This window comes from Bombus fervidus, chromosome 17, assembly GCF_041682495.2.
Source record: "Bombus fervidus isolate BK054 chromosome 17, iyBomFerv1, whole genome shotgun sequence".
NCBI lineage: Eukaryota > Metazoa > Arthropoda > Insecta > Hymenoptera > Apidae > Bombus > Bombus fervidus.
In genome coordinates this window covers 3,839,117-3,865,774 of record NC_091533.1, presented here as the reverse complement: position 1 = coordinate 3,865,774, position 26,658 = coordinate 3,839,117, and the positions used below count along the sequence as shown (strand labels likewise).

Genomic DNA, 26,658 nt, shown 5'->3' with positions numbered 1-26,658 from the left:
GGTATTAAGTATTTTATTTATAAATTGTTTATTTTGTACCACTGTATATCTATACAGCACAGTTATGTACAACATTTAATTACATTAATTCGTAATAAAAATACTGTAACGTGAGATGTAAGTGCGATGAGAGAAAGTCGACAGACGTAAACGTAAAGTTAAGAAAATCGACCTTTACAGTGCCTCTCGTCGGTCCCATCGCCGCAATCGTCGATCCCGTTGCACTTCATTCCCTTCGTAATGCATCTATTGTTTCTGCGTGAAAATCAATCTCATTGTTACGTGACACATACAATAATATAATATTATAACGTCAGGCATTTCTGTACTCCGTTTAATGAGTCAGTCGAGGTAACAAGGGTGTAGGGATCGTATTCAAAAGCTTTAGATACTAGAGAAATAGATATCGATAAATTGTTCCTTATGTATTTAACCATCTGCTGTAACACAAAATTTTTGAAATCGAGTTTCGTCCGGCCTTTTCGGTGCAGACGATGCACAGTTATTGCGCGTGTCATACCCGAGAAATCAAAGGAGGCTCTAACAATTATTCACGCAAATCCTAGAATTCTGGATGATAAACATTTGGAATCCGTTGCATTCGTCGCGTGCTCAGCAAACAGATGTTCTCTTTACCTCTACCGACTGCACACATTGAACGGAATACAGATACATTATCGTCAACTTACTGGCACGTAAATTCGTGCTTATTGCACCGTCCTTGGCACCCGTGAGGTTCGTCAGATCCATCGAGACAGTCTGGCAGGCTATCGCAGAAGCGAGCTCTCAATATGCACTGGCCGTTGCTGCACGTGAACTCGTTTTCCGATGGACACGCTGGCATGAAAAGAAACGTTGTTGCGGACGTATTACGCGACATTGATGCTAACGAAGCAAGCGTCGTATGCGATTTTTCATTCTTTTAGAAGCGCATCAAGATATAGCGATTAAACGTGGCGACATTGCAATTTATGCCATAATGAAAAGCAGGCTGTGTGTGTGTGGTATGTAACATGAGAAAGGGATCGTAGTGCTTATGCGTGTGCGTGAAAGAGCATGCAGTGTATTTAGCGGTAATTGTGTATCGCATGCGGAAATCGAATGCGTATCAAATAAACGAGTATGTACTCACACCCACCGAGATTAAGACCTACGAATAAGAACAGAAAAAAAGAAGTTGAAAAAGACCTTAACCCAAAAAGAAAAAGGAAACGATAGTAACAGAAAAAGGGAGAAATAGGGGAATCGTGTTAGCCGAAAGTGCGCGAATAATTCAACGAACTATCTCCGTAAGAAAATCTCAAAGGGAATTATCATAGGATTATCCATGACGATTCCCATGGAAAAGAATATGTACATATGTTGGTAATTATTTCGACGAGTCGATAATTCGCGAACCAGCGGTGTACGCTTCTTGTGACCGCAACGAGTAGTTTGCGCATATCTTACCTAAGGTGCAATTAATCTCGTCGGCCGCGTCCCAGCAATCTATCTTGCCGTCGCATCTCTTTTCCAGTGGAAGGCAGGAAGTCTCGTTACCGCACTGAAAATGCGTCTCCAGATCGCAGTCTGTAACGAGAAACGTAGCAGGCGTTTTATCGTTCACGATCTTCTCATACGCAACGCGCCGTTTGCCTAACGAGAACGCATCGTCTAAATACTTATATTCGTTCGGCTCACGCTCCTTCAAAATCATCGAGCGTGTAACGCGCGTCGCATTTTTACCGCCGTCAGATTATTCCATATCGCGACAAACCGATAAACCGAAGCCTCGCAAACTACGACAAAGCCCCCCGGTAAAGCCGATAACAGAAGGAACGTCTTAAGTCGCGGAAAACTGGGCTAATGTTATATGCTATGTTATACGCGTGTACGTACCGCAATTGTGCTCGTCAGAATGGTCGTAACAATTCATATGCCCGTCGCAGTGCTTCTCGAGAGGGATGCACAGCGTGTTTAGGCAGGTCCATTCGTCATCCAAACAGTAATGCTCCATCTTGACGCACCTATTAAAATCGAGACAAGGCGAATTTCGAAAGAATACGTATGTAGGTCTACGCGAAGAAAAACGAGCAGGTGTTAGAACAATTTACCTACCTAAACGCGTCGACGTCAAGACGATGACACTTTTGTTTGTTGATGAGACAAAAACCGGCACATCCGGTTGGATCTTTGGGATCGAAAGGGATCCTGCAAGTCGGTGCTTCTTCGTCGACGAGAGCAACGCAAACCTCCTCTGGCAGACAGTCGTCGCAGTATCTGGTAGAGTCGAGGCTGAGCGGGCTCGTAGCTTCCGTTTCCGCTTCCGGCGCTAGCGGAGCGCGACTCTCCGGAAATGACGAGCCAACGTTTAAAAGAATACTCGCAGCGAGGGTGCTATTGGCCGAGGGCTGCATCGGTGTCGTCGATGACACCGCCGACGCGTTGTTCCATCCTTGTTCGCTGCTCGATCGACGTAGAAACGTTTCCGCGATTAACGCGTCGTCGTCCGACGACGAATTGTTCGTCGACGACTTCAGGTACTGTTGTATGATTTGCAGCTTCTCGGGTTCTGCTAAAAATCAGTTTTCGCGTTACCACGATTATGGCTGATACAACGATCAAAAGGAGGAAACAAAGACGAACGAGAGCTTTTTAATGGATTGTCAACGACCACGGCCGAAGAACGAGCGAATCTCGCATCGATGCTTGTCGACTAAAAATATCCGTTTAACCGAGAAATGAACGTTCGTCTACTGTTGTCGCGTCTCGGCTCGATCGTTGGTTTATAATAATGGAGCGTAATAACGTGCTCGTTAAATGTCTCGCGAACGTTTATTTCAGTGGTTGAATTCATCTGATCGCTACGATCGTTTTCCTCGGTGAAATAAAATCTCGATGCCGAGTGATAGTCGCTCGTCTCCGTCGGTTCGCTGCGATCGTTCGTGCGTTTCAACGTTTCGTGTTTCCTTGAACCGGATACAGACGAGTGCGATATTTTCACCTTGCTTTCTGCTACGTCGTACGTCTGTCTTTGTTATTCTTAATTGGGAAAACGAAGAAAGATATATGGCGCAGCATCAAAGAGACGCTCGTCTGTATCCGGCCTTTTAACACGACGGATATCATGTAAGTATCGCGTAACCACTCACCAAACGCGATGTACAGAGCAACAGCACCTATTCCTAAAAGTAGCAGCAACGCGATCAGCAGAAGAAAGAGGGGCCTGGTACACCCGGAAGCCTCGAGAGGATGCGCCAGATGCAGAGTCCAGCCGTGTCTGTGCTTTCGAAGTTTGGCCGGATGCGGGGGTGGTTCTCCTCTGACACTTCGTCGTAGGTTAATGCGATTTTGGGAAGACGGGGTTTGCGTTCGCACTGGGAGGGAGTAGGCCCTCTGAAAAAGTAAGATCGAATCGTTCGATACTTATCGATCGTGCGCATCGGCTACGAAATCTTCCGGATAAAGTTGCTCGCGATTTACCTCAAATTCAGCCATCGGTACTGCATTCTTTTCGAACCGGTCACGCGGTTCTTCTCGCTAGATATATATTTGATAATAGCTTATCTATTTTCCAATAGTATTTGAGTTTTAACTTCCCAAGAGTAAACGAAGGTGTGGCAGAATTTCTAGATACCGATTATAGCGAATTTTTTCGCAACAAAATCAACAGTCACTCGCGCGCGTTAACTCAAAACCATTTTTCTCGAACGGATATCATTTTCTACCTTGCCAACCTTCGACGCGTTAAATATAACCATGACGTTACCAAACCACATCTGAGATATTATGTATTATATTTTTTTTTTTTTTTTTTTTTTTTTTATAGAGCCAAAACCGAAGAGTCGCGAATTACGTCGACTGTTTAAGAATAGGGAGCGTAAGCGGATGTCGTGCCTTCCGAGGCAGTGGTCCGCGTCCAACTGATTACCGTCCTCGATACCGATCTACGTTAAACGCGACCCTAATTCCGCTTGCTTTCCAAGCACCGGTAAAATCACCGCGATCGATGCTCGATCTTTCGATCGTATATCGTGTTGATTCGAAGCGCAACGTTCGACGAGGGAGAAGGTGTCGTCGTGTCGTGTCTATTTCCTTTGCCCGTTCGCTTACGGAAGACTCGCCACTCGTACACCACGCAACGACACGCTGCCTGCCGCCCAACGATCATCGCGTCTGGCTATAGATAGACGTTTTCCACTTCCGTTCCGTTTTGTTCGTTTAGGGCGGACAAGCGCCAGACGCTCCGAAAGCAAAATGAACTCTCGTCTCGTCGAGGAAGCCATCATCGACAGGTCAAATTTCCCAGTTATTTATACGACGCGATCCGCGTCTGCCAATCCTTTCGATAACTACATATACATCGAGCGTGTTCTTTTCAATTTAACGTTGCAATCGTACACGTCACACCGAGATTACGGTTTGTTTTTTACTTTGAAACACGGGACAAGGACGCGAAAAAAAAAATGGCGAAAGCGAATCATGAGATTGCAAACTATATATAGATATATCGTGAAACAACGAAGGGTACTTCCTTCATCAATGGCGTGACTTCTCTGTTTAGAATACAAATGAAATGATCAAAAGACTTCGTCGATCGTGCGATCAAAGCTTCGTTCGATGAATCGCGCGATTTTTCATTCTGTTTCGGTTTCAAATTACGCACATGGATGACTCACGGTTCCGATACGATGTGAAGGGAATAACGAACGAAAGATTCAAAATGCGCTCCGCATTTTAGCCGTGAACAATCATCGAGGCTCGTCGACGGATAGAAATTCGTTGTGCGCAAGGTCTTCTCTCCCCTTTTTCTTCCCTTTCGACCCGTTACTTCCCGTACCTTATCCTGTGTATCTTTCAATACATGAGTACGCGTGCATTGTTTCATATATGTTTTTCAAATACAGGCGTATCTAAATGCACGTGTATTAATGTATCCGTATTTTGACCCTTGGGATTTTTCCCCACATTATTTCAGTAAATATATTGAAGTACTATAAACCTTTTATTAATTTCTTTCAGATTTCTCAGATATCTATGTACTAAAAATCACATGAATTAAAATACAGATACGTTAATACACGCGTATTTAAATACATATGAGATAGTGCACGGGTATCTATGTACTAAACATGTACGGATGGAGGTAAGGTTTACGTGCAATAAGTATATAAGTAACAGGTATATTTACATAATCACGATCTCTGTTTCTAACGATAATGAACTAACGAATTAATTTTGCAGTTGAGAAATAACCTCAACAATAAGGATCGTCGAGAAGGAGAATAGTTTTCGCTCATTTGTTACACAAAATTAATAAATACATATTTACATCGGGTTATGAAACTTATGTTTGCTCGGTACTAACTTTTCTCATTTCTAGATATAAATCTCTACCAAACGATACTGCGATATATGAGTTACTAAACAAAGTCACCCGAGATTCGTGAATAACATTTTACACAATGTGTAAAGAAGCAAATAAAAAGTTGTTCTCAGAAAAGAAATTCACCGTTTATTTGACTATTATTACGATTACTTCTTATCAGAATATCTAATTTCAAAAGGATATTCTCTGAAAGGTGCTGAAAGAGATTTATTGAGTTTCTCAAATGTTAATATGACCGGGACAGCGCGAACGCAGTCCCGACTATCAAAAATTATACGCCCGAGATACCCACATTAGGGGTATTCGCAAGGGTCAGCCTAACCGTAGTGCAATGGAAAAGCCTCGCCCTGGAGGAACCGCCTTCTTGATCACGGTAACCTCTGCGCCAGGTAAGTATGCTTTCCTTCGCTTCGAGTCCCGATTTATCCTAACTAACGATAAAGATCGCAAGCGAGAAACTTCTACTTCTTGTCGCCATCTAGCGGCCAGTCGAACTTTAAGCGATGATTCTCAACCTAATCACGTACTGCTGGCAATGGTGCTCAACTTATTCGCGCGCGTAAACGAAATCGATATCTCGCATTAATCGAAATAAGTTTAAAACTCCCATAATCTGGAGGCGCGAGTATGTAGATTTCCAAAGATTAATATCCAAGGCGTTGACAAGTGAGTGGTTTGTAGACCGAAATGGTTATATATAACTCCATCTTTTTTAAATATTTTAAATTTCACTATCAAAACATTTGATTAACGTTTACCTTATGAGCAGTGGCTACAGAAAATATTTCTCTAATTTTCCACAGAAACGTCATTTTATCAGATACTCGTCGTATTAAATTCTTGTAGCAGTAGTAGTAAAGATAATAAATGATACGAAATTTGATACATTTGGAGCTAATTAAGTAGCACATAAATGTTATAATTAATACAATATTGTGCAAATATTTATTGTAGCCACTGTAATTTTCTCCGCTTCTTGTTCTTGTAGAGTTAATTAATTTGACAAATGAACGACTCAAATGGTTTCGAACGGCACTCACCTGAAACGAACTGTGTTCCTTGGCGTCAGTGAAAAGCATCGACGCCCCCTTGGCGTACCAACGATCCTGCGAATATATGGAATTCACTCTCATACCCGGCCGGTTCTTTTCCGAGCCGATCAAAGCATTGTCCTCGTTGATCTCCGCCAAATTGACGAGATTTGCGCAACTGTGTAGCTCGTTTCTCATCAGCTTCGCCGTGCTCGCTGGGGATCCGCCGACTTTCTCAGAAATCGTGAATATCGAGGGTAAATTGGTAGCCGGCATCGCGAACTCGTCCGGCATTCTGTTCGGGCAGCACACAGGTAGCATGGTGAAATTGCGTGGATCGAGGATAGTTTGCGAATCGTTCGAATCCGATATTTGCAGACGCTGCTGTTGCTCGTTGTTCCTGTTTTTTCTCAGAATCGTTTCGCTCTCTTTGTCAGCGACTTGGTGGTGTTGGTCATTGCTAGACGCGGCAGCTTTGCTTCGACAATGCTTGCAATCCTTCTTCCTGCGCTTTTTACCGAGTCTGCATTCGGATTGGAGCGCGTTAGACTGCGCTCGAGACGAGAAAGCGTCATCGGCGAAGGCGACGATATCGGCATTCCACGTCGCGACTTCCGTATCCTCTCGGCGATCGTCGATTCTCTTTCCACTCGTCCCACGAATAGAGCAGCTACCGAGGGCAGAATCCAACCCGGTGCAACGTCGAAACGGTAACGTTAAATTACGACGGAACGTTCCAGCGATCTCTTCTCTATCCAATGATCTCGTCGTAGCACTTTCGCAAACGTATTCGATCGCGTTCGAAGGTCGCCGAAGAGCTTCATCTTGGCCGATCATAACTCCGGAATGCTTCGAGGGATTCTCTACACCGGGCAGAATGTCCTCGTACACGTGGCCATCCACGTTCGACACCGGGTCATCGGGCAATAGCTCGTTTGCAGACGTATCGAACGAGAACGAATCGTGGCGAAACTCTCGCGAAAATATCGGCGTTTCTTCGCTTCTTGGCTGCTGGTGCTCCTCCTCGAAACCTTGGTTCTCCATCTACATAGGGAAAAAAAGACAAATACCGTTAACCTGCGTCTTCATTGAAGCAACAACGAAGAACTTTTTGTTGCTGCATGTTCGAAGCATGTAGTGCCCAACAAATATCAACTTGTGGAAGCATTTTGTCCACACCGAAGCAACGCAATCAAACGAATATCTGGGTTTTGTTGCAATTTTCAGGAACGTTCATTTCTGTCGTGATCTGTTGCTGCGTGCTGTTTTATTTTTGTTTCATCTTTGCCGCTCCGGACGGAAACAGGTAACAAGCAACAACTTTTTTTTACTGGCAACAGAAACGCGAAGGAACATGGAACGCGAAACGTTGCACAACAACCAGCAACATTTTCAAGAAACATAGAATCAGCGGAAAGTTCCTCGTCGTTGCTTCGGTGAAGGTGCAGCTTTGGACGATATCAACGAGTCGATATACGATGGACTTTCGATCTCCAAGTTCGATCACGCGCGTCGTCCTATCATGAATATTATTAACTGATTCAGTCGTTTGGTTTTGACGTTGGTAGGTTGATCGATTCGTGACAGTTCGTACTGTCTACGAAAGGACGCCGTGTCCAGAGTTAATGAAATGTTTCGTGGATCGTGTTGACCCTGCGTTCGCAATTATCGTGTCCTCGATGAGCACCGCGCGCTGCTCCATTTTTTCCACCGGATAGTTCGCTCGGGGAAACCTCCTGACGATCGTTGAATCGCTTCGGTATCGCGACCAGTTGTCATTAAAGCGTATTACTTTATTGCAATTTTAGAACACAGAATTCTATTTTACAAGGGCAACGAATAAACGCGATATAGGAATATCTGGAAACAGGCGATTGTTACTAATACCGATGAAAAGTATCTAGTGCAAAATTACTAATATCCATACGCAAGTTGCAATTCTAAACTTTCTTTTCGCTATAGCCGTATATATTTGGTCGCGACGATCGACCGTCCCTTCGTTGCTTCGCACCGCTTTCCAGTTTCAAACGCCGTTTTCTCAATCTTCAAAACAATCTATGATTCATTTCCTCGAAATCGTGTATCGATGGGTAGATTTTTCTTTCGGACAAGTTACGAAACGCAGACGTTCGATCGTCGGGGGAATCGTAGGCAGTACGTTTGGAGCGACAATTAACGATCGGCAATCTTCGAAGTTAAGTAAATAGCGCGAGGGGCCGTAAATTGAACGGCGAAAGAGTCACGCGGAGAAAGAGAGTTGCGACGAACGAGGGAGCGGAATTAAGCGTCTCGTTGGGGAGCATCCCGACGATTGTCGCAATTATCGCGACTTGACTCTCCGATTGATCCCGTCAAGCTCCTGACGTCATCGACCTCGTGGATCTTCGGTGGATCTTCTACGATCGTTCCATCCGCGAACGCATACCGTATCGTTCTCATCTCGACCCGACTCCACTCCACTCGATCATGCCTTTCATTGCCCTGCTTTTACCGGACCAATTTCGACGCATTCTTCTCCATGCGGCAACTTCCCATGAAGCGCAACTTATAAAGAATCTGGCGATGGTATCGCGAGTGAAAGGAAATGTTCGAATCGGTGTGACGAACGTAACGGGAGGCAATAAAATCAGGAAGCGACAAGCCGAGACTCCCAAGGAAGATCGACAGTTCGGTTGTAGTTGCGACGCCGGTTAATCTCCGGCTTTCTTATTAGAAACGGAATCAAACGCCGGAATCCAGGGCTAATTCCGTGTATCTATCGGCTCAGATCGTGAGTCAACGGTGTGTCCATGGTGACGCATTGCTCGTGCCTAACAGGATCGCGTACAGCTGGTTACGCGTTAACAAAAGGAAAAGGCGTTTTCCTTCGAGTCATCGAATGCCGCGAAAAGAATCTCCGATGTTCAGCGAACGCGAGGATGACTCGAGTTCCTATCACGCGGAACCGCACGTTTTCACAAACGTGAGAAAAAAAATCCTACGACAAGAAGGACGAACCGTTACGTTTCTTCTTTCGCGCGTTCTTCGAAATGACCTTTGACGAGTTACTTTTTGTTAGATTTCCCACATCCGACGTACGATTCTCGCTCCACAAGGAGAGGAAGATTTTTTATTTGCAGATAATTTCCAGAACTTGCTGCCAAATATGATGGTTCGATACACCTTGGGGCGTATACCATAACCATTTATTCTTAGCTCGTGCTTAAATTTCTATATATACTGTGTTTTTTCCTCTCCTCCTCTTTTTTTTTTTTTGGATATATATGGGGCGTGTAAAGAATCTGCGTCTGGGTCGCTCTTCGTCGTTGTACAATCGATGATATCGTTATTGCCACAAATACAGGATCAACTACTGGACTCAACACTTGAACGATAACGACAATGATCGTGGGGTCGGTATCGCGAATCCACGGCCCACGGGATAACTGATCTACTTCGCTTCAAGAACTCACTCGCAATTCACTTACTTCTCGTAATACTTGTCCCTCGATGTGCTCCGTATTACTCACACATTAGGTCACTGGCTAGTAAGATTCCAAGCAAGAAAATTCACCCCTCGCTGTCGAGCAAAGCTATATAAGGTGTCCTCACGGCACCAGGTCATCGGATTATTCGGAGACAATCCCATAACGGGCCACAGGTATACGGGCTGATAGAGCAAAGGCTACCTGCCAATTGTGTACGATGCGACCCTCTGGGGGTCGTCTGGTTAGGTCGTTTATCGCCAAATGTCGGTACGACCGATTCATTAACGGCGAGCTATGCAATTCCACGTCTCTGTTAGGTAGAACATTTATCCCGTGACCGTGGCTACGCCTGGAACCCAAGCTCGTTATCTCAAGTTTCGAATAACCGTGTTTGTTTCATTTCATAATCGCTACAACATTCGGGTTTTTCCGAGTGATTCCAACGGGGGTCCCGTTGTCCTTTTACCTCCGACATATATATATACGTATACCTTTCCCATACGTTATACATATGTGTACTAAACAATTTATCCCGTAAATAAATGAACGAACGAGTAAATAATACACGGCGATGCCATTTAAGATCCACGTATCGATTTCTGTTTAAACGATACGACTAAGGTCAACGAAGGGGCGGAATGTTTAACCGTTTTTGCCCGATGAAGAGGAAGAAAAGAAGAGAAAGCGAGGAAGGAGCAAAGGCGTCAATCGGTCAGTCGAGCCGACCGGTAGCTAATTAGTTCTCATCTACGCTTCTAAGGCTGCCCTCTCTTCTTACGTTGCACCGTTCTGTTCATCGTGCGCTCAATTAGAGGTTAACCAATTAACGAACGTACGGATCTGCAAAGGGTTGAGGCACAGCTGGCGCCAAACCCCTTTGCGCTTCGCTTCCTTCCGGCGATCAACGATACCGATTCGACCGAATACGCGAGGCATTTTCCGCTCTCTTTACACACGGCAAGAAAAGGAAAAGAAAACTCGAAATAAAGGAATCGTCTTCGCGTTAGTTAGCGGTGGTCTCGGAAACTAGTAAAAGACGCCGGTTCCTCGATGAATTCGTTCCAGTTCAGCGTGTGCCGTAATTGGTTCGGTCGATGATTAATCGAGACCCGATTTCGACAGTTAGGTTCGCGCGCAGACAATCGGGAATGAAAGCGCACGAGACTGCACGTGTGTCGTTCTGCAGGGTAGCCACAATTAGTCACGTTGCGAAGACGCGTGCGATCATTTGCTCGTAAATACGGCGTCGAGGGTCCTTTCCACGTCGTCGAAGCAGTGCAGCTATCTGCAACTTTTTTCATCTCATAACACACATAATCTAATTACTAAAATTCTACAAAGTACTAAAAAATATATTATACACGTTTGATTCAGGATAGGACATTCGCATCGAACGACTATCGTTGTTCTTATTTGACAATCTAAAGGAGAAAGGATCAGTGCCCCTAAGTGTACATAATCGGTTATCGCATGTTTTAAAAATTTTGGCGACACGATGCGCCGCTTGAAAATCGGCGGACGTAAAGTAATACGGGAATTTCGCAAAGATCGCGTTGGAAAAGTTGCGTGTACTGTGGTCTTGGAATGAAAAGAACGATCGTTGGACGATCCAGACAGAGCGCTCCGCGTCGAAAGAAATAATGGAATCGGGCAGCAGCTCGGAAATTGTTCGTCCGAGAAGACCGGTTGTTTGGCCGCACGTGCGGTGCCATATGTCGATGCACGAGCTGTACACCGTGGGCGAACGTTACGCACCGATCAACGTCGCAGGTTACGTCGTCGATTCCGACCGAGGATATTCCGAACGCATGCATCGCGTTGAATCGGCCGCTATACCAGCGAGCTGTTTCGCGATCAAAAGCGCCAACGGCTATCGATGTAATCGTGACCTGTTTTGCGCTATTAGCATTTCCACGCAATTCAAACTTGAATTCTTCGAGGAATGGATCGTTATGACGAACCGCGACCTGCCGCGTATTTTCCCGCATTCGTTTCGAATTCTTTCTACGAGGAGCGGATGTTAAGGATATTTTGCACGTAACCGACGAATAGCCGCTAACGGATAGAAAGTGGAACGGGCAGCGTGCCTTTCGCGAACGAAGATAAAGAAACCTGGTAGGGCAGAATGTTAAACGCTCCGTGCCGTACCAAGGGTGACTGCGAACGAAGTCGTCACGGTGAGGAACACGAAAAAAGAAAAAGAAAGAGGAAAATCAAAGAGGACGAACGATGTTGGAACCGATCATCCGAGGATCGCGTTCGAAAGAATGGAAGAAGGCACTGCCCCAGCCAATGGAACCCACTCCTTGGAATCATCGCGGTAGATTCTTTGGCGACGATGGTCGGCGCTACTCGGTGACGCTCGTCCCGATTCTTCGCTGTTGTTCCCTTCTCGTGCAACGTGATAACGAGGAAGCATCGATGTTGCATTATGCGAGAACGAGGCAGACATCGTACAGCCGCGATTCATTCAGATTTTTCAAGAAGGGATTACGACATAGATAAGTTCGTTTCCGCGGCACCAGATCACGACTATTAATTACACGTTTCGTTGCTCGCTTGTTATCCTGCCCGTCTTCGTAGTTCCTTTACCAATTCGTAGACGTCGATTGGACGAACCGCCGTTAGATACCAAAGCTCCTCCGCGAAATATGAAGCATCCCTTCGCGGAGGCAACCGCTATGTTTTTCCGTTCGCCATGCAACCGTCGTAACCACCGTAGCGAGAAAGGAGAAGCTAGAAGGGAGAAAAACGAAAGAACAAACGCCTCTTTGGTGAATCATCGTAGCTGAACTGCGTGGGAAACGGTGAAACACGTGAAAATACGCAACGACTAACGAACAGAGAAAAACCAGCGACCCGATATGTTAATGCGTTCGATAACAACGCATTCGACGCATCGATTACGTGGACAGTTGCGATATCCTGTCCACGGAAACTGGAACGGTCTTAATGAACCGAAATTCTTTCGCGCGCATTTCATTCAGTTCGCGTCTGCGCGTTTCCCCCGTTCTATCACACGTCGCTGCCTTCTCTCCGAGGAAATTTCAAAATTATTCGTAACGCGACTTCGTAATTGCAAGATTTGTGATTCGCAACGATGCGGTTCGAACGGTTTGCGTTTAAATGGCAATCAAGTTATTAATGGTTGGAACGTGGTTGAAACTGATTTACGCGGTGGTCCGCAGCCTTCGTCTAAATCTAAATTATCGGTTTGACAGCCAGGCATCGCGAAACCAGACGCGCCGTTAATTAAATCATTGCGTCATGAAACCGTACATGATTTTGTACGGGAAGCGAATACTATGATTCCAACTTCGTATAGTCTGTATCACACCCCTTCTCACGATCATCTCGCAACCCCTCTCGATAGGGGATGTAGCTCAGTGGTAGAGCGTTCGCTTTGCATGTGAAAGGCCCGGGTTCGATCCCCGGCATCTCCAACTTTTTTCTCGCTTCTGTTATATTTATTGGTTTTATACGGTGGTATTATGCTTGCCCTCGATTCGGCCATATCGTACTGCGAGTCACAGGCTATATCGTTCGCAGCTAAATTAATTGCTTTTCAACTAGGAAATGAATGGTCGGCAATGTGCCGTGGTACAAAGGAATTATATAATACGTTACGTTTCGAAGGAAAATTAAGAGCAAGCCCGTTCGAAGGAGAGGAGCAAGCCGATACCAGTTTATTATTATTAACGTTTATTTTTATCTCGTTGAGTCGGCAGCCATGTCAAAGCTATTTTATTCTCTCGTCGAATTAAGATTCCGTTTAAAACCGACGAGCATGCGAACAGTTGGAGGCTCGGCTTATTACACCCCTAATAAGCGTTGTACAACGCGTCGATTATCCGGTAAGTATAGGGTCGAAAGCTAGAGGATATTGGCGGTGAGAGTTGGCCGATGACTGCACGTCACTGGCATGCACACAGTCGTAATTTATCCAGTCGGCTGTAATAGCCAACTCTGGATCTCTGTATATACCAACACAGTCACGGGTATCGTATTTTTTCTTCCTCGACTCCCTTTGCCACGAGCAACGCGAATAAATCATCAAATTCATAGCTGACCCTATCCCCATTTCCGACCATCCCGAAGAAGTCTTCGCAGAACGTAGAAACGCGGTACACGAGTCTCGAATGGCCGAACCTTGCACCGTCCCGTAGGAAATTCGTTCGAGTCAACAGGGGCCAACTACACTGCCAATTCCACGTTTACCATCGATTATCGAACAAATGAAATTGAATTCGACTATGAGACGGTGCGATTCGAAGGCGTAACGAGCAAGCGGGAATTATCGTTGCGTTAATAACGATTACGACAACTACGAGGACGAGGTCGAGACGGAAGAAGGATAGGTTTCGTGACGGAATCGCCTGATATCTTCGTTCTTGCACGAAGACTAGAGAACGAGCCAAGATTATCACGCCAATTAGCAAGCGCTTCCAGACGCGAGTTTCTAACGACGTTACGATTTCAACCTTTCGATCCGCCTTTATCCGTAAACTATAAAAAACTAGGCGCTTTCCAAGGCAAATGGCGGAAGAAAAACGTTTCTGAAAAATAACGTTTGCGAACCGGTGCAACTAAATTTCGATAGACTCCAGATTCTTCCATGTTCGAAGCGTTTCACGAGGTTACCCGATTCGCCGTGACACCAGCAGGAAGCTCTTTTGATCGCAGCCAAAGATATAAATACACCGACTAGTACGAGCGACTAGAGCTGAATTGGCCGCACAGAGACAGCACTGCTTCCCGACCTTACCTCATACTCGGTGATCGCAAGATAATTCGTTCGGCGGTACTTCTTTACGAACCACGTGATCTCTTATCACGCGATGCACGATGACCGCAAGACGCGTGATCTATTTCGGCGACGCTAATCGCGAAGATGCGAATAGACTGATTTAGCGCCGGAGATGCTTCTCTTGTTTAAAGCCACGCATGAGATTTGTGTATGCATTGCTCGGACAAAGGAATTCGCCTAGAGAATAGAAAGCGAGATCCAAGAGTTTTCCTCGGTCGTCGAGGAGCATGCGTCAACATTAGAGTTGACGAGGATTCTTAGGGTAATGGCCAATGGGTTCGAGAATGTCGAGCGTGCATAGGACCTGCAAGGTAAAAGAAAAGAAGAAAAAAAGAAGAGGAGAGAAGGGAAAGAAGAAAAGAGAGACGACCAGCTGACAATGGGACGAAAGAAAACGTTCCGCTCGGCCGCGCTTCGCTAACCGAGACGAGGGTTACGCGTTCCCTTTTATTTACACCTGGCGCGTACGCGTACGCGGCTTGGCACCCACGCAACGCTGACTCGTACACCGACTATGCCTGCACCCGTTCCGTTCGCCCAATTTTTTTTCATTTAAACCTATCGAATCCTAACCGTGTCATCCTAACCGACAAGCCACTCCTTCAACGATCCCGCTGGTCCGTCTCATCGGCAAACGCAAAGTGAAACAGCGAGACTCGCGTGGTCTTTCCATTCAATATCGTTGGATGTTCGATGTGGCTGGATGAACTTTCAACCGAGTTAGGCGAGTATATCGCAAGCAGTTACAACTGACGCGGTATAAATAGGTTGGCGTCGGTGAGCCAAATCCAGGAAAAGTTCGTGGTGGTTCGGCTGACTCCCAACGGAAACGGGATACGCGGCGTTGTTTTCGCTTTTATCTTCCATATCGTTTTTCTATTCGCGATACTTTCCTAATCCTATCCGGCCCTATGTCGAGTCGACGTTGCGCTTCATACGTAATAGTGGAATATGGTGTAACATATAACGAGTATATACAGTCGGAGACAGAAATTAGTAGGACAGTAATATACGTATCAACAAAGTTTAACCCAAACTAGTACTAGTGTCGTTACATAAATCCTTATACTACATAGACTGTTTAGTAAGTAACTGTAATTGATATTTATATTTTAATATAAACAAGGCGCGTGTAACGAAACTTCGTTGATACCTATTTTCACTACCTGTCCACTTACATTTTTATCCCAGACTGTATATCCAGCCATGTACGTACAAATGTTATCGTATAAGTCTGCTGCTAAAATATCCAAGTAGCGAAATACTGTACTATACCGAACCGACTTGACGATGGTGATTGACAAAATCAGCGCGGACTAACCGCAACGAAAGTTCGTAAATATCGTGGACCGCGAGAACTTAACGCTTCGGAAAATCTTTCGAAACGTAATTGTTCAATGCTCCAAATACCCTGCGACTTTTTAATTCCAGTTGACTCGTGTGAATTTTCAAAGGCGGCTTAACGTGGAATGTTAACGAGGCGTTCAGGGTACGAGTGCACGGTGCTCGCCCGATGTACTCGAAACGCTCGAGTGTACGCCGTTCCCAACAATGAACGAACTTCTTTGTTCGAGAAGACGATCACCAACTACTTCGCGATCGCTGTCAAGTCCTCCACTACGACAAAAGCTAACTGTAATCCCTTATCGTACTGTAACGATCGATTCGACGTTACATCGCGGTTAGCTTTGTTGCAGAATGAAGCGTGACGCAATTTGCGCTTAGATCGAATTTTTGCGTTTACGACTCGGCTAGCGAAACGGTCGACCAGCCAATTCAACCAACAGAGATCGTGAAACCGAGATAATCGTCCTGTATCTATGTTCCATGTTACTATTTAACTAAACGATCCACTACTCGTTTTTGTCAACAAGAAAATGTGCCATTTTTTTTTTTAAGGTTAGGTCTTGTCCTTTGCAACCGATTTCTGGGTTGTTAGAGGTAGTAAACTCGGATCCGAATCGTCTTCAAGGGACATGAAATAAGGAAACAAAGAAACGCGGGAAACTCGATCGTACGTGTGTTTAAAGCAGTCGGGACGAGCTAAATCCTCCTGCTGCTAGTGATACTATACGCGAATGCGCATACAATATGCATAAGCCGTGCTAGTTTGCGAACAGCCGCATGCACAAACGGAGAAAATAATCGTTCGCCGGGAAAACATATCGAATAAAGTATAAACATTTCTGAATGATTCAGCGATGTTTGGAAACGAGGAAATATAAATTTATCTATCGTTAAGATAGTATAAGCAACTTTCCTCTGTTTAACAATTCTTTCCAATAGCAGGAACTGTACAGTCGTGTTATTTCCCGGAAGTACGACGAGATTAATGTACTGAGCAAAATATGAATTGGCAACGCATACTTTGTCGAACGAATGAAACGAGAGAATGAACGAATATAATTATTGAACGTTTCGACGTTACGTATTTACTTTGCATCGTTGAAACATGTGACATAAACGTTTTCGGTAATTAAAAACGCTTTTTAACGAATGCCACTGTCATAGAATTCGATCTATCGCTATATAAAACTGTTTGTATTCACCTTTGGTTTGTCACGGTAATCTCATATTCCCCGAAAGTGATCTCTCAGTGGAAGGATAAAGACAAGGCAGCATATTCTAAATACTTTGACGAAGTTTCGAATCCACTGGGCTAATCGATCGGTAACTCGTCGATCATCGTTACTGTTCACATCCATAAAACATCACATGTTGATCCCACGCGCCTTCTCCACTCCAACAACGTGTAGCCGTATTCAGCGCGCACTTACCACGCATCGACTGTTACGCACCAAATGCCGCGCGCACTGTGAATGACGCGCGATGCGATATGCCAGCCTGCTAGTCCTATGGTTGTCAGGTATACAAGCCATAGTAACCAATCACCACTCAGTCATTCGTTTCGATAACCAATCAGGTTTATAGAATTTTTTACACGTAACAACTTAACAAATCGAAGGATAATTTATCGATACACGTGTGTATTTGTATTTTAAAAATTTTCCGTGTCAAATTATCGAACGACTTTTCTATCGATTAACCGAAGACTTTAACTAACATTTTTTCGATAATTATCACTTTAACTATCTTTTTCTTGTGAAAGTTAGTCGAAACTTAGATTCAAATTTGTATACAAACGTGTTCAAATGTCGAAAATTTTAATTCCAAATTATCAAAATGTTTAAAGATTATCGAGATAACGAGTTACCGATTGGAGGTATGTAATCGTGCACCGACAGATTGGTGTGTGGTGAATCGATAATGTCGCATGTGACATGAAAATGATAAGGGGGTGGCAACCCTTTCGCGGGATGCAGGAATCAAAAATAACAATTACTTCTAAAATTTGTATAAACAAAGTCATTGAGGAAAAGGTTTAAACGGAAGACAGTGATTCTAAAGAAATGTATGAAATTAAATTATTAGAAAATATAAATTTTTAAGTGTTCTGATTACAAATAACCATCATAAATGATTAAAATGATTAAAATTTTTTTGGTTACCGATAACCATAGTCCATAACAGAAACGCATTTTTACACAGCTTGCACTTTGAGATAAATTTACATGATTTTCTACTATTAATTATTATCGTGTTATTATTTTTGAATCATTATGACTTATTGCTATTACAACGTTTGTAAATTAAAAACATAGGGAATATTAAATTTTTTTCAACAAAAAATACACGCTCGGGAAAATATTGAGCGGCAAAAATCATAAAAATCAAGACTCGGAAATTTAAATTGGAACAGGAAGGAAGACAGGTTGTTCTGCAGCTATTGGTAGATATATCATAAAGAAAATCGAACTACATATATAAGGTGGCGCGGTGGCATGCATTTCGTGTTAGAATTATGGTGCAAGCTGTAGGCCGCGTGTTCGTTGTGCCCGTGATGACAGCACTCCTGACGCTATTCGTCGATCAAGTAAGAACGACGATGAAGAACCGTTTTAATGATGCAGCTCTCGTAAACCGCTGCAGCATGCTATAGCTCTGTAGAATGTTAGCGCATATCTTGTGTACCAGTGTCTCCTTGTTCTATTCTGCTTGACCTGAGGTCGATCAATACATCGGTTTTACGCACGGCTCGTCCGTGCCTAGGGCCTATACAATGAACTCTTGTTCGTTGTGTTTCTCATTCATGCGTAAGTCTTTTCTACATTCGCTTTTTTTTTATGACAACTTAAAATGTTATATTTTTCTCCATCGAACTGACACAGTGTACGACTAATTGTTGCATCGTATACTTCCTCGCGGCGGATATAATTCTTTGTAGTCGGATGATCTCTGACGGGTACGAGAGTATTGATGGAATTTTGGTATAGCAAGTATCGTGACACTTTTCATTAACAATTCGGAATTTTTTCGAAATATTTAGTTTTCTTCATTTATTAACTGATTACTCATCTATAGAGAAAATTACACAAAATATTTAGAAACAAGCATGTGTAACATTTAGATGTAATAGATGTTCTTCAAATCTAAATTTAATTTAACGTTTTTTTTTTTATTAAATAACAATTACCTTTTTTTCATTCATATTTAGGTGTCTTCTAGGCTGTGCAATGGGGGGCACGTGTAAGTCTTTGTATTTTCTATGTTTTAACTTACTTTATATAATCTGTAAAATAAACATGTAACGATTAGCTTGTAATTTTTAGCTGCTCTCCTCCAAAATACTGCTGTTCTGGTGGCTGTTGTTACGCTGTATTTCAGCTGCACTCTGCATCAGACATGTTTAATTTCTTGATTTGGACATATTGGTATTTATGGTCAGTGTCTTGTTCCTTGCTTTTATTAATCTTTCCTAAAAAATCATACCCGTTGCAAACATTATGCTATTAGGGCAGCGGTGCTTGTTGGATTGGCTATAGCAGCAGCATGTGGCTGCTGGTTATGGAAGCGCCACCATTCGTGTCATCATCGTGCCTGGTCGCCAGAAATAGTAGAAGATTTTACTTCTTCTGACAGAGGATCTTCAGTATCATGGTATTCACCACCACGTTACAGCCGCTCTGGTTCCTTTGTTCAAGCACTACCACCTCCATATAATGAGGTATATTTGTAATATATAATGTGATATATTTGTGTTGTTCCTGATTCTATATTAGTATACTCAATTTTTAGGTTACGGCCAAGCCAAATCTGTACCCACTAGTTATTGGATATGACGAAGGATCTGGCAAAGGAACCTCAGGATTTGTAATGCGTTATTTCAGATCACTCTCACATGCAAGCACGCTAGATTCGTTAGGTTCAAGTTTTATCTGTAATATGGTGAATGAAGCAAATACAATAATTCCACCACCATATTCGTGTAATAATAGCGTTGACGAGTTGTCCGCAGTAGAATGTGCGAGAATGGATAATATTGATGTTGGATCGGTTGTATCATTGGCTAATCATAGGACTACCTCTGACATATCGAGTCTAGCTGCTCAATCTCCGTGTTCACCACCGCGGGCTACTAGTCCAACGATAGAGGTATTTATTACATCTGAGTCACACACACATATAATTTTAAAAATAATTATATTTGAAATATTCCTTTCAACACTTCATGCTATCTTTCAGTTACGTGAATTGTTAGACAAGATTCAACAGCTACCCCAACTACCTGGTGGGCATAGCACTGTTTTATCTTGTTACCAGAATCGGCCACAAGTTTTATGTACGTCAAATGCAAACGGCTCTACGCAACGGCCTCTAAGTCCAGGGGACATTGGAACATGTAAAACTAGACGGACGCGAGGAAAAATGTATATGCCATTGGGACCTTCGAGTTCGAAGAACAAGACTAAACGATGGATGTCGCGATCGGCGCCAACGACACCATCAGGCACAATACCAATGTCCTTTTTGCCTGGACAAAGTAGACGACCTTCCGAAACAGATAATAATAATCGGCAAGTAGTTCCTTTGCTTTCGGAACAAGATGAAACGGAGAGCAATAACGTGGATCAGTTGAACAACATTCCATTATTATCCGAACAAGAAGAAGACCGACAGCAAACATGACGAATGGTTTAAACGTGTTTCGGGTTTACGTATTAAGAAAGGAATCTATTCCAGATAATGTCACCCTACATAATCTCTATATTTTTAACATGGCTGGTAAACTCTTTATTGCAACTTTGTACGAAAAGTTACTGTCTGTAAAACTTCGGTAATTGATTTCGTCCAAAAACAGATATTGCCTGTGCTCCTAGAAAAGAGAAACGTTTACTGCTGTAACATAATTTTTCGTTTTACAGACAGCAGGTGCCATAGTATCTTTCCCTTTTTCTAGCGAGTCTTTTAAAACCGAAGCGGTACGCGATAGAACGATAAATGATAATGTACTCTTTAAGCTCTGTGAAATAGCATATAATTAACTTACAGAACAGTTACAGAAACACGAAGAACATATTACATGAAACGTTACAATGATAGATCTTATTTAGAAATATTTAAGCCTTGCTCGTTGAAATCTTGGTCGAAGTATGTATTTTATACATCGAATTTAATTTCTGCCTAAAAACGGTAATATGTGTAAATGTAAGATATAAGTTAAGAAGTTATTTATTGCATCGATAAGTTTTAATCGTATACAGTATACAGTAATACAGTGTCCATCCAAAAGCAGCCAGCCAGAAAGAAGTTAAGGACAATATACGAGTTAAAATAGTACGAGTTGAAGTGTGAATGAAACACGGAAGAGTCAAATTTTCACGAGTCGATGTACAATATCAATTCTATTGAACAATAAAAAAAAAAAAAGCTTATGAAAGGAAAGTTATCGCAAGCACAACGATAGCCAGAGTATTGATAATTTTAATTGAAATGATAGATATGAAACGAAAGACGCAGAATAATACGCATGTAACGAGGTGAGTGAGATCGATATAAGCGCCGAACAGTTAGGAAGAAACGATAAATCTGCCGTGTCACGAGAATCCCATTCATAATCATAGAATTTAATAAACATTTGTTACGATCATAAACTTTATTCTTAAATACGTAAATGAGAAACGGTCACTTTAACTGATGAGTACTACATACTCATTCACTCACACACCCTGTATCAACATGTATTTTTTTATAAATCGGATATGAAATAAATCCAAGCTTTTACGAAATTGTTGCAACTGTTACCGTTCCCATTGTTGCCATTTGAACAACAATTAACGTTATAATAATAAAGATGTTTGAAATATCTTTATACTTTATTAACAATATTTTCCTCAATTTCGTTATGTTATCCTCTAAAAGCAGTATCTAGATCTTCCGCTTTAGTTTTGGGATGATAACAATCAATAATTTAAGCGTTTAAACATAGAACGATTGTAAAGCGCGGGAAAAAATCGAGAATCGATATTTGAAAAATCCAAACAAGGGATCTAACCTCTAATTTAAGCGTTAGTTTAAAATGCGTCGTACTCGCATGCTAGTACGGTAGTGTAACATTGCCGATTTATAAGAAAGCCAAACAATGTCTGTAAGTATAAGAAATATCGTTTTTGATATTAAAATTTCGTTTATAAAAAATCCATTGATGATCGGTATGTTGATATTTTACAGGCGGCAAAACAGGTAAAGATTCGTTATTTTAATAACATAACCTGCAAGCCGTTCAACTTTATTTGTGTTCTTTATAGCAACAAAATGCTCACGGAGAACCGAAAGAAAGAAAAAAGAAAGAAAGTATTCTTGATCTTTCAAAATACTTAGAGAAAAATATTAGAGTGAAGTTCGCCGGCGGAAGAGAAGCTGCAGGGATTTTGAAAGGCTATGATCCTCTTCTCAATTTGGTACTGGATAATACCACAGAATACCTGAGAGGTAATTTCACTAATTGTATTGCTTCGTTATATGACTATAGATATTTATTGATGCGTTTGTTTCTTTAGATCCCGATGATCCGTACAAATTAAATCAGGATACTCGTATGTTAGGTTTAGTTGTATGTAGGGGTACATCCGTTGTACTTATTTGTCCAGTAGACGGAATGGAATCTATCCAAAATCCTTTTATACAACAAGAAGGTTAAAAACTATTGTTTTTTCTTTGATTATTATCTTTGACAAAAAATTTCTTGAATAATCTGATTTCAATTAATTTTTTATAATGTAATCAAATATAACTTATTTCACACTGTAAACTATATCAAGATATATAACAAATAAACACGATTTTCATACAAAAATATAAATGTGTGCTCTTTTAAATAAATAATTTAGTAATTTGTCTTTAGCAATAACGTTGCTTTGTACACAACGTTTGATATTATTCCATTCCAAATTCATTCCTCAACCAAGGATACTCTTTAGGACAGTCAAAACATGTATGTAAATAGCGATACGATTTAAGAACTCTACTCGGTAATTTGCAACTATTTGGTAAATTGCAAGCGATTTCGAACGGTTGGAATTTTCTCCAGTTACATTGCCACGGCTTAAACGTTTCAATTGCATTTAAGGATGTTGGTTTACGCATCCATTCGATTACCTGATAAGTTGTTATGAAGTAGACGTCGTTCAATCGCAGTACGTCGTCCATAAATTTCTAAAATTGATTGATATGAATAGTAGCTGTGAAATATGTTGTCAGAACTATAGTATTTACTTACACTGAATGCGTAAAAGTACGACGGATTTTGGAACCAAGATGCATGAAAATGTAGACCCAGAGGCGCACGGTTGCTAAGGTAATGTTTTTTAAAATTCAGCATCAGTATTTTGTATACATCTTCACCTGACAAGTCCGAAGGACACGAATCCATTCTCGCGCAAGTGTATTGCTATTAAAGGCAATTATTTTCTTTATTTTCCTTGCCATTCGTAATATGCTGTACGTTGCAATATACAACTATACAAATTATAAAAGCTTACAGCTGCCAAAAGTTGATTTATTGGTAGTTCCCAAACACCTGGATACGCACGAGTCGGACAAAATTGCTCGAGACCTACGCAATTGTGCGGAGGTCTGTAGTCCAATGTGTAAGGCCATACAGGTACATTGGAAAACGGTGCTAACATGGACGAGTCGTAGACAAATCCAAACTCTGACATCATTAAAAACTGTCGATTCCAACCAACTCGTAAAAATGGTGTTCTCAAACCTATTGCGTCAATTATCGCAGGTCAAAGATCTTTAAAAGGACATAGTCAAACTTAATGTTCTCGAAGGAATTATTGCTTGCCTTTGATATCTTCTAAACGAACTGCAGCATATTTATTAATAATATTCGCCACTCCGACCATTTCGTCGAACCAGTCCTCGATGGTGGCATTTCTCGACCACCAATCTTCCGGTCCTCGATGCCTATATAATTGAAACTATTAACGCATGTGTTACTCGAGATCATCCGTTCAATTCTAAAAAGAATTTTTACGTGACGGAGTGCGCGGCGATTTCGTGTCCAACGTTCCATAAATATTGTACGTCTCTATAATTAGTATACTGGTGACTGACGTAGAAAGTTCCTCGAATAGGACATCCATTGGGATTTTTCCTATCGTTTGAAAATATTTCTAGAAGCAAAAGCAAAAGGTAGATAAATGATCGACTTTCTCCGGATGAGAGTACGTATTTGGTAAAACAGTATTGCGCTTACTAGAGAAAACCTCAAAATTCTCCGCGTTTACGGCATCATCAAATGTAATTGTTATCATTTGCGGTACCATCGATGTCGTCAAATTTCCAGGAATTTGCGTACCGTCCTTGGAGCACCAACAATTCGGCAACTGACATCGCTCCGGATTACAAGGTAGCGCGCCGTTTGGATCATCTTGAATATCTACGAAAAATTATACTTTGTGCATCGGTTGCATCGGAAAATGCCCGATTTTTGTATCGTTAAACAGTATTCTTACCGCACCAGGCTTCGTCGGAACCATCTGGACAATCAACGCTTCCGTCGCAGAAGTACGTAGCTGGGAAACACGTGCCATCGCCGCAAGCTAAATGTTTCTTTCCGCAATCACCGTCCTCGAGGAGCGGTCTCGGTGGTTGCGACTCTGTAAAACGCTTAAAGAATTTCCAATCACCACCCGATGTGAATCGATAACGCATCCCTTCTATCCTTCAACTACATCTGCGTTCCTTTCTAATCTTACAAAATTTCAAATCGCCTGTACCTGACATTACATCGCAGTTGTCGACGTTCGCCTTGAAATCACATACTTGTCTGGAAACGTCGAACAGCAAACCCTCAGAGCATCTGAATTCAAATACTTCGTTATCTGCGAAAAAATCCATTGAAATTACGCGTCGATCTCGCAAACGATGAAACGTAATACAATAGCAGTATACAGAATTACCTAAGCAAAGATAATACTTGGCACATTCGGCAGGCGACCAAACATTATGCGCCGGTGCATTGGGATTTCGATAAAACTTGTTATCGTCGATACACGGTGTGTCTTGTGATTTCTCTTTTCCCAGTGACGTGTTCGCTAAAATATACGGAAATTCAATCGAACTCCGACTTTCTGCCAAAACTATCTTCGTTCTGTCTCTTCGGTGAGCTAAATATGCTGAATGGATATAGAACGCGACGCGCACTGCGTATTGTTCCAAATTTGCAACGAAACAACTGGTCTAACTAGCCAACTCTATGTTATAAAACTTTCACGAGTCCCTTCGAATCATTGGAAACAATCATTCTGGAAGAGAAATCTTGTTACTTGCCCCGATATATTTTCACCGAGTGGCAAAAACGGAAGTGAAACTTCCGGTATGCGTCGCGGTTTGACCGCGGAAGCTTATCCGTTTCGAAGGTATACGATGCTGCGTTTGATAGATAGAAATCTTACGAACACTGGTAGCGATCAAAGGTTTTCCCAAGTTGAAATTAGCGTTGAATTAACTCATGATGGATCAACGTCTCGCTCTGTATAAATCATACGGAAAGCGGGCGATGATCGCGGTCGATCTTGAAATAACAAACGAATGGCGAGACTCACCGGAAAAGAAGAGCGCGAGCAGGAACAGAGAACGCAGCTTCGATTTCATGTCGATCGCTCAGACCGAAACGTTCCGTTTCTCGTTCTTCGTACGAGAGCTCGCACTTTCCAACTGACACCTCCTTCCAGAACCGTGCCTTATATGATGAGTATTCGCTTTGCCCGTTCATCTTCCGCCTCGCTTATTTTCACTAAGCGTAGATCGGGAAATGTAGAGCAACGGACAAATGTGTACGGACAAATTCTTTGCCATTCGATTATCAGACAATTTATATGCAACATACTGTGTCTAGTTTTATTTCCAACATAATGCACGCAACCGTAAAAGCGAGACCGTGGACGCAACCGGTCGAAAATTAGAGAAAGCACGAGCAACGGTTTTCGACATTTCACATCTAAACGCAGAGAGAAACAGATTTTCTTTGGCGTGCCAAACGAACGATGATGCAACCTTACAATAAATTTATTGTTTTACAATAGACATGTATACATCATTTCTGTTTAGCTGATCTGTTTTGACGAGCATTGGGATTTCAGAAGGTCGGAGCGTGAAAACACACGTGCTAAGCAACTTTGTCGACGTGGTCAATCTGTTCCAGATGACGGTTTTGCTTGCGTACAATTCGGAGATATATTTAAAAGATCTCCCTCTCGCTCCTAATCGCTACTTTGTACTGTAATAGCTGTTCCGTTAGCCTTGAATATCGTAGCTTCGCTTAGTTTGTATAAATCAATGTCACGATCAATGTGCATCATCTCGTTAACTTTATCGTTTTAGAAATGGACCATTTATCTCTGTATTTAGTTTCTCTTCCCAAAAAATAAAAGACTTCTCACATTACCATCGAACTGTCTGCGTGTAAACTGGAACATAAATAACACGAATGACGTTTGTCAGATCTAACGTTGACAGGCAGTCCTAATTAACTGTCGTCAAAGAACGATATAACTTATGATTTACCAGAGACGGCAACTTTTCTGATATTTCTGTAATTATTGCATTGTCTAAGGTAATAATCGTCTAATAATC

The 26,658-nt window shown here is 42.3% G+C and overlaps 4 protein-coding genes and 2 non-coding genes across 12 annotated transcripts; 3 read left to right on the top strand and 3 right to left on the bottom strand.

The window, feature by feature from the left end:
- Nucleotides 1–4: 4 nt before the first annotated feature.
- Nucleotides 5–17,505, bottom strand: LOC139996026 (uncharacterized). Of its 3 annotated transcripts, none has more exons than XM_072020022.1 (9): nucleotides 17,223–17,505; nucleotides 6,409–7,443; nucleotides 3,132–3,375; nucleotides 2,098–2,554; nucleotides 1,879–2,006; nucleotides 1,450–1,569; nucleotides 1,133–1,150; nucleotides 690–837; nucleotides 5–255 (listed from the first exon to the last, which is right to left on the bottom strand). In XM_072020022.1, the coding sequence occupies exons 2-9, from the start codon at nucleotides 7,441–7,443 to the stop codon at nucleotides 159–161; spliced, it is 2,247 nt and encodes a 748-aa protein (XP_071876123.1). In that variant the 5' UTR covers nucleotides 17,223–17,505; the 3' UTR covers nucleotides 5–158. The 3 variants fall into 3 exon arrangements, with proteins under 3 accessions (XP_071876123.1, XP_071876124.1, XP_071876125.1); XM_072020023.1 differs by lacking the exon at nucleotides 17,223–17,505 and adding an exon at nucleotides 15,954–16,086; XM_072020024.1 differs by lacking the exons at nucleotides 6,409–7,443; nucleotides 17,223–17,505 and adding an exon at nucleotides 3,463–4,333.
- LOC139996348 (U1 spliceosomal RNA) lies at nucleotides 5,603–5,765 on the bottom strand. The gene has a single exon (XR_011802208.1). It is a non-coding gene; the product is annotated as a U1 spliceosomal RNA (small nuclear RNA).
- Nucleotides 13,239–13,309, top strand: Trnaa-ugc (transfer RNA alanine (anticodon UGC)). The gene has a single exon. It is a non-coding gene; the product is annotated as a tRNA-Ala (tRNA).
- Nucleotides 17,506–18,484: 979 nt separating the features above from the next.
- LOC139996030 (uncharacterized) lies at nucleotides 18,485–21,879 on the top strand. 5 transcript variants are annotated; one of them, XM_072020043.1, is made up of 7 exons: nucleotides 18,513–18,827; nucleotides 18,903–18,976; nucleotides 19,229–19,260; nucleotides 19,344–19,454; nucleotides 19,528–19,738; nucleotides 19,810–20,166; nucleotides 20,257–21,879. In XM_072020043.1, exons 4-7 carry the CDS (start codon nucleotides 19,417–19,419, stop codon nucleotides 20,698–20,700), a joined length of 1,050 nt encoding a protein of 349 aa, XP_071876144.1. In that variant the 5' UTR covers nucleotides 18,513–18,827; nucleotides 18,903–18,976; nucleotides 19,229–19,260; nucleotides 19,344–19,416; the 3' UTR covers nucleotides 20,701–21,879. The 5 variants fall into 5 exon arrangements, with proteins under 5 accessions (XP_071876141.1, XP_071876144.1, XP_071876143.1 ...); XM_072020042.1 differs by having other exon boundaries at nucleotides 18,903–19,006; XM_072020040.1 differs by lacking the exon at nucleotides 18,903–18,976 and having other exon boundaries at nucleotides 18,485–18,607.
- On the bottom strand, nucleotides 21,033–26,605 carry Chld3 (Chitin and LDLR binding deacetylase 3). The gene is made up of 10 exons (XM_072020039.1): nucleotides 25,629–26,605; nucleotides 24,984–25,118; nucleotides 24,801–24,905; nucleotides 24,537–24,680; nucleotides 24,278–24,460; nucleotides 24,056–24,194; nucleotides 23,864–23,985; nucleotides 23,553–23,782; nucleotides 23,291–23,461; nucleotides 21,033–23,226 (listed from the first exon to the last, which is right to left on the bottom strand). Exons 1-10 carry the CDS (start codon nucleotides 25,675–25,677, stop codon nucleotides 22,948–22,950), a joined length of 1,557 nt encoding a protein of 518 aa, XP_071876140.1. The 5' UTR covers nucleotides 25,678–26,605; the 3' UTR covers nucleotides 21,033–22,947.
- On the top strand, nucleotides 22,023–22,873 carry Lsm7 (U6 snRNA-associated Sm-like protein LSm7). Its single transcript, XM_072020050.1, has 3 exons — nucleotides 22,023–22,159; nucleotides 22,320–22,503; nucleotides 22,572–22,873. The coding sequence occupies exons 1-3, from the start codon at nucleotides 22,154–22,156 to the stop codon at nucleotides 22,709–22,711; spliced, it is 330 nt and encodes a 109-aa protein (XP_071876151.1). The 5' UTR covers nucleotides 22,023–22,153; the 3' UTR covers nucleotides 22,712–22,873.
- Nucleotides 26,606–26,658: the final 53 nt, after the last annotated feature.

What these genes read in the sequence shown, in the direction of transcription:
- Lsm7 (XM_072020050.1), top strand. An exon ending in TACCACAGAATACCTGAGAG is followed by an intron (nt 22,504 to 22,571) that starts GTAATTTCACTA and finishes TTGTTTCTTTAG; the next exon opens with ATCCCGATGATCCGTACAAA.
- LOC139996026 (XM_072020022.1), bottom strand. Translation starts at nt 7,443, where the DNA reads ATGGAGAACCAAGGTTTCGAGGAGGAGCACCAGCAGCCAAGAAGCGAA. An exon ending in CTTGACGTCGACGCGTTTAG is followed by an intron (nt 2,007 to 2,097) that starts GTAGGTAAATTG and finishes CGATTTTAATAG; the next exon opens with GTGCGTCAAGATGGAGCATT. An exon ending in TTCTGACGAGCACAATTGCG is followed by an intron (nt 1,570 to 1,878) that starts GTACGTACACGC and finishes TTCTCGTTACAG; the next exon opens with ACTGCGATCTGGAGACGCAT.
- Chld3 (XM_072020039.1), bottom strand. Translation starts at nt 25,677, where the DNA reads ATGAAATCGAAGCTGCGTTCTCTGTTCCTGCTCGCGCTCTTCTTTTCC. An exon ending in CAACTGCGATGTAATGTCAG is followed by an intron (nt 24,681 to 24,800) that starts GTACAGGCGATT and finishes AGCGTTTTACAG; the next exon opens with AGTCGCAACCACCGAGACCG. An exon ending in GAATTTTGAGGTTTTCTCTA is followed by an intron (nt 24,195 to 24,277) that starts GTAAGCGCAATA and finishes TTTTGCTTCTAG; the next exon opens with AAATATTTTCAAACGATAGG.
- LOC139996030 (XM_072020040.1), top strand. Translation starts at nt 18,536, where the DNA reads ATGGTGCAAGCTGTAGGCCGCGTGTTCGTTGTGCCCGTGATGACAGCA. An exon ending in TGACGCTATTCGTCGATCAA is followed by an intron (nt 18,608 to 19,228) that starts GTAAGAACGACG and finishes ATTCATATTTAG; the next exon opens with GTGTCTTCTAGGCTGTGCAA. An exon ending in TACCACCTCCATATAATGAG is followed by an intron (nt 19,739 to 19,809) that starts GTATATTTGTAA and finishes CTCAATTTTTAG; the next exon opens with GTTACGGCCAAGCCAAATCT.